General features: G+C 44.1%; 1 protein-coding gene across 1 annotated transcript; it reads right to left on the minus strand.

The window, feature by feature from the left end:
* Nucleotides 1–4: 4 nt before the first annotated feature.
* LOC136533782 (uncharacterized) lies at nucleotides 5–1,985 on the minus strand (the record flags this gene model as incomplete). Its single annotated transcript, XM_066526318.1, has 3 exons — nucleotides 1,452–1,985; nucleotides 422–562; nucleotides 5–328 (listed from the first exon to the last, which is right to left on the minus strand). Coding segments are annotated over exons 1-3 (828 nt in total), but the record flags the coding sequence as incomplete, so codon positions are not given.
* Between the last annotated feature and the right edge of the window lie 2,175 nt (nucleotides 1,986–4,160).

The following is a 4,160-nucleotide window of genomic DNA, read 5'->3' on the forward strand; positions in this document are numbered from 1 at the left end:
CACCCTTCTTGTCTTTTAAGCAAACCGAGGTATGCCCAGCAAATGCACCAGTCACCCATTTCTCTAATGTCTCAAACCCGCCCCATCGTCCTCGAATCTTTGATAGGGCCAAAAAGTCGCCAGATTGTATATCCTCCTTTCTAATATTAGCAACCCAAGGTTGGGAACGTTTCTCAAATGAGGCTCCCATATGCTTCTCTAAAAAGGCTAAGTTGGAATGTTGGCCCCAGGCAGTGTTTGAAAACAAAGGCAGGACATCAATCAAAGATAGCAAAGTTCCAAGCATTCCAGATGGCATGAGAAAAACAGAAATGCCATGCTCCTTCACCTGATCACAAACTTGAAGTATTAGACTCCGAGATAAATTTGATGGGATAGCAAGCCGTTAAAACAAAAGGGAAATGACAGAAAGAAAACACACATATTCCAATTCCGCTTCTTCCTCCCATGATTTAATCTCCAAAGTGTGATCCCGAGCAGCAAAATAATAGTCCCATGTTATCCTATATGGTGTTGCAAAAACATAGAGATCCATGCATGTCCAACTATGAGCTGAAGCAGTCTGCATAAACAAAGGAAAAACAACTTCACTTATGTCAATGACCCTGATCATATATAAAACGACCAATCTAAATAAATGGTCCTGTCCATGAGTGCAGATTAAGCAAGGATTCGGGCTTGATAATGTGACGAGGTGCACCATTAACTATGTTGGTCATTGTTTATCTAACAAGCGTGTGCCAGTTTAAACTTCCGAGATGGCAGCATTCATGGTTTTCATATGACTGCAATGAAACAACAAAATGAATCTGATTCCTCAATGTTCGAGGACTGGTCATCAAATAAACTAAATTGGAAGATCATTAGAAAGTTCAGAATATTTGGGCCTAACAAGAGAAATCTGTCTAAAAAGGATACAAGAAAGAAAAATTGCAGGGTCCATTATCAATATAGCCTTAAGATGACCAAATGAAGCAAGAAGTTGCCACAAAAAGCAGAAATATTTTCTAGCCCAACCAAAAGAGAACTAATGCTTACATTACATGGTACAAGAGCTCAGCAGCTGTACTTCCCCAGTACCACTCAATCACATCCACACAACAAAAACTATATCTAGTCCCCCCAGAGCTTGCCAATTTACTATCGCCCAACACTCCCGATTTTAACATATAGTATAATGAAGCCATGTTTACGAAGGAACTTGAGCTATTTATCACGGTCCCAACTCCCAACTAAATTGTTCTCAACACAATCAACACGTATGAAGTGATTGCCCGTATCACCACCTCAAGTCAACAGTTGCCAACAGCCCAACACTAACTACGCTTATACTTCACCAGATTTCAAACAGCAGACCCAAGCAATTCCGCCCAATTCAACAAATCATGGAAGCTAACGCGACCCCTATTTCCAGAACGAGAAAACAAAGGTTAAGAGGCAGGGAGGGGGACCTTGAGGCGCAGGACGGCGCCGCCGACGTCGGTCCCGTTGCGGTCCCCGCGCGTGAGCTCGATAGCAGCCTCGTTCTCCGCGAAGCACGCACCGCTCCAGGCCGCCGGCGCCGGCGCCCCGGGCGCCACGGCGGCGACGAAGGACGGCAGTAGGTCGACGGCGCTGTGGAGCGTGTTCATGACGGGCCACGCCACCTGCCGCGGCAGGACAGGGAGCACGTCCCCCGGGCTGAAGGGCAGCTTCAACCCCAGTTCCACCGCCCCGGCGCCCCGCGGTAGCACGGCGGACATCGCGAGAAGGAGGGCGAAGAGGAGGTGCGCAGCAGGGAGGCGCCTCCGCGCCCGCGGCGGGGACGGCGCCATCGCCCTCGCCGCGTGGTGATAGGTTGCCGCCACCCGCCCGTGCGCGTTGATCTTTTTTCCCCCGCCCTCTAATAACTCGACGGGGCGGCGGGCGAGACGGCAAAGAGACTTGCGCGGTGGTGGTGGTGGTGTGCGGCCGTGCGGGGAGGGGTAGGTGCCGTGCGCGGATGGAGTCGCTGCTTGCTTGCGTGGCTTATGGGTTTGGGGGATCTAGTTGGGTTCGAGTCCGGGTCCCACTCGGGGCGGGGCCCCATGGTGCTACAGGCTACAACCTACACAGACAGGATATGGGGGCCAAGTCGCTATGAATATCTCGTGAAACGTTTCTGCGATGAGATAGGAATCACTCGCTAAGGATCGATGCGACGTTTAGCTATTTATCTAGATTTTCTTGAAATGAACTCTGCGAAACATCTATTTAGGTGATTCTCATTCCTAGTTCAAAACATACAAACGTTTCTGCGAGAATCCGAAACGTTTCTGTCATCTATTTGGGTGATTAGCAACGATTCTGGTGGCACCTGAGAACCTAAAACGTTTGTATCATCCAAACGAGGCCTTAATAAAAGTTTTGATGAAAACATTCCTACAACAGATTCTTCAACTAGTTCTTTGAAAAAATTTTATTCTTTATTCTTGACTTCTTAGTTTCTCGCTTGCCAAAGTGCCAACGAGATTAGAGATAGGAATGGTTTGACCCAGTCTTGGTCTAACATGTCCTGTCGATGTTAGTCTATATATCTATATCTATATATCTTATAATTATAAACCTTAGTAGTTATTTTATCTTGACATGCAAGCAGTCCATCCTCAACAATCCACTATCACGTATATTTAATTGTTGTCATTAATACGACATGCCATCCACTACCATCAATTTATAATAGTTTATTCCTTCGTATAGTAATTTAGTCTAATTTTATTCTAATTCATCCATAATTCTAGCATCAATGCGTGAATTCATATATAATAGTTTATTCCTTCATATAAATAATTTAGTTTAATTTTATTCTAATTCATCTGTAATACCCACAGCAATGCGCGGGGTATGCTTCTATTTTTAAAAGTCATGGTTCGAACTTTTTCACCTTTATCTCCAAGAGTTTCTAAAACACGTTATAGCAGAACCGTCCGAAATAACACATTTATGAAGGCGTTTGTCTTCCACTAGGCACTAAACACCCTAAAGTTGAGCTACATCAGGCACTTCTGTCGAGCACACCTCATGTGAGAACCCAAAAATCCATATTTTTCAATAGGATCATAAATGGGAGAATAAAGCTTACAACATTTTAGCCATTTCTTACATCACTTTCCATGCAACATCAGAGTATAATATTTATTGTTTATAACAGCGGAATATAACTATGTTATCAGAGTTTCAGGGAAAATAAAATCATTAAATAACAAGTTAAACATTAACATGATGATCCGTTATATACATCATAACAGGTTATAAGTTTTTTCATTGTAAACCATTTTATGTGGAAGTATCAAATAAACTATATGTCCGCAACGTTAAGAAAATCATCGTTGAGCCCACCAGGAGGTTCCCGCACACAAGTGTCAGCTCTAGCATTCACCTATCACCTGCAATAGGGTAGAACAAACCTTGAGTACTCAATTATACTTCGCAATACTTACCCGTCAGGAGAAAAGAAAAGACTCTAAGGATATACAAGGCCACCTGGCTTGTGGGTTTATTGCATCTGTAGGAAGTATTACTAAATATGTGTCCTTATATTCAATTTCATTAGCAGTCATCATTAGTTCATTAACTAACCATTCTATGTAAGCACTTGTGCTACTTTTAAGCAAGTGGTAAGCAATCAGAACCATTGTATCATCTTTCATATTCCAGTTCTTACTACGGTGCCAGGTCGTAGATAAGTCGTACCGTATTACACGACGATTCGCGAACCAATGTATCACAGCTGGGTACCCCCAAAACACACGCCCTGCTTGTACCCCAGGCACAAACAGGACTAACCCACCACTCTCCTATCAAGGGGTCCAGGTTCCTGTTCAAACTTGGACTCCAAACCCCCACTCCTAAGTTCTGGACTAAGTGTGGTGCTTAGACTTCCACCATCTCCGCCTCCAATCAGTCGGTCTAGAAAAGAGCCAGAACCCACGATAAGAGAGCAACGAGCCTTCCTGCCCCATAAGAAAATATGTGCTCCGGATAATAAGTTTGTGACATGACTAGAATCCAATGCAACAGACAGTCATTAATCAACACAGGCGGAACAAGTGCAATCCGAGCCTCGCTCGAATGTCTAACCAAGTCTAGATCCAAAGTATCATTCCACCTGGTCTCCAATTATCATTCATATCTATTTCATG

Source organism: Miscanthus floridulus, unplaced genomic scaffold (assembly GCF_019320115.1).
Source record: "Miscanthus floridulus cultivar M001 unplaced genomic scaffold, ASM1932011v1 os_1183_6, whole genome shotgun sequence".
Classification (NCBI taxonomy): domain Eukaryota; kingdom Viridiplantae; phylum Streptophyta; class Magnoliopsida; order Poales; family Poaceae; genus Miscanthus; species Miscanthus floridulus.